The 2,010-nt window shown below is 50.2% G+C and overlaps 1 protein-coding gene across 1 annotated transcript in view; it reads right to left on the minus strand.

Annotated features, from left to right (window-relative positions):
* Window positions 1-594: 594 nt before the first annotated feature.
* The window catches only part of TIAM1 (T-cell lymphoma invasion and metastasis 1), a 92,589-nt gene continuing 91,173 nt past the window's right edge, over window positions 595-2,010 (minus strand). The window contains exon 24 of the mRNA XM_014535194.1: window positions 595-661. Coding sequence (XP_014390680.1) covers window positions 654-661 — 8 coding nt within the window. The 3' untranslated portion in view covers window positions 595-653. The remainder of the gene's footprint in view (window positions 662-2,010) is intronic.

Consider the following 2,010-nt stretch of genomic DNA (forward strand, 5'->3'; position numbering starts at 1 on the left):
GCGAGTGCAGCCGTGGCCACGCTAACACTGTGACCCGCAGAGTGCGGACGTGGCCACGCTAACACTGTGACCCGCAGAGTGCGGACGTGGCCACGCTAACACCGTGACCTGCGAGTGCGGACGTGGCCACGCTAACACTGTGACCTGCGAGTGCAGACGTGGCCATGTTAACACCGTGACCTGCGAGTGCGGACGTGGCCACGCTAACGCTGTGACCTGCGAGTGCGGACGTGGCCACGCTAACACTGTGACCCGCAGAGTGCGGACGTGGCCACGCTAACACTGTGTTGCGTATGTGAAAGCAGCCAGGAGACTGGACCCTAATTGTCCCCGTCCCGGGCAGGCAGGTTCTAAAACCGTGTCCGGCGAGGGATGCGAACTACTGCGGGGTCACTTCGCAGTTATACAAACACCCAATCGCTGTGTGACACTAACACGTCATTTTTGCCTCAATAAAAAAATAAATTTGTTTATAAAAAGCTTCTACCCACTCCCTAGAGGACCATGTTCTTTAGGGGCAAGAGAAGGCATCCCGGAACCTTCTCCGATGCTCTTCCCGCTGATGGCTCCTAAGGACCCAGAAAGGCACAAGGCTGGCCGGACACTTTCCGATCATTTTATTGTTCGACTGACAGGCATTTACAACGTTCCATTCATAGACCTAAAAACATAAAAATAGACCTTCTTTCAGCTTATAAAAGAAATATATAAGAACTTTGGACATGGACACGTCATGACCTATGTACATGTGGTCACTCAATTGCTAGTTTCAATATGCTCCAAACTGAACTCATCACTTTCTTACTAGATGCTCTTCCTTCTGAAGCGGCTTCCAGCAGCCCGGGCTCCGCCTCCGTCCCTCACACCCACTGGAGACGCGTGGACAGTGCGGAGACACGAGGGGAGCAGCAACCATTCTACAGCGTTTTCAGAAAATCAGAAGATATAGCAAAAATTCAAGAGGGTCAAAAGTTTCCAAAGACCAAGCTGAAAGCCCTGGGGACCCGAGGCGGCCGGCGGGGAGCAGAGCAAGCGGCACCAAGCGAGCGCGGGTTCGAGCTCTACGTCTGCGAATATAAAGTCACACGGATCTGTATAAAATATACCCTAGAGCTACTATAAAAGGCAGGCCTGTGAAGTACCTACTGATGTGTCAAACACCAAATAGATATTTTCCCAAAAAAAGAAAGTTTTTATATTATTTAAACCCTTCTTAGGAAGTGGACATTGTGAAATGGGGGTTGGGGGGGGGGAAGCTATAAACCTTTTCTTTAAAAAAAAAAATGGAAAGTGCTTTAACTTGGTTTTGTTCTCCCTACTTGAAAATCGGTCCCGAGGGTTGGTTTTTAGCGTGTTTACCCTGTTTCGTTGGCATGAAGAAAGCGTTACACAGACATGTTTTCTTAAGAGGTTTGGCTACTGAAGGTCAGGGAAGGGCGGGCAATCTATGGATGAAGATGTAAATTTGATGGACAACCTATGATCGCCATGGCAACCCCCCAGGCGTCTCCCCTCCCCGTCCCAAGGCAGGCGCACAGGCTGCCCGTGGGGTGTCCTGTGTAACTCAACCAAGCACCCCTCTCAAACAGGGGCTCTGGCAAACAAGCAAAGAAACAAACTCCTGGGCGTGAGCATCTCGTCGGCCTTTCATGTATAAATATAGAACCACCCCTCGCTCTTTCTCTGTAAAAGGTAAAATCCTCACTTTCACGCAGCGCTACTCTGACACTGTACAACTCCCGTTTGTGCCCCTGCCTCTCAGGCAAAATACAAAAAATAGCATCTTTATTTCTTCAAGTGATACATTTGGCTCTCTTTTCACAGAGTTTGGCATCTTTGTAATTAATTCTATGCAAAACTAGAACTTCCCAACACTGGCTCGGCTGAGACCAGCCACAGACCCACAGAGAAGAGAAAAAATGGCTCATCAAGACACACCCCTGGGACACACACATCCTCGGGGGGAGAGGGGGGAAGGGGGGGCGCTGCCTGGGACACACACATCCTCGG

The sequence above is a fragment of the Myotis brandtii genome, unplaced genomic scaffold (genome assembly GCF_000412655.1).
Source record: "Myotis brandtii unplaced genomic scaffold, ASM41265v1 scaffold139, whole genome shotgun sequence".
Taxonomy (NCBI): Eukaryota; Metazoa; Chordata; class Mammalia; order Chiroptera; family Vespertilionidae; genus Myotis; species Myotis brandtii.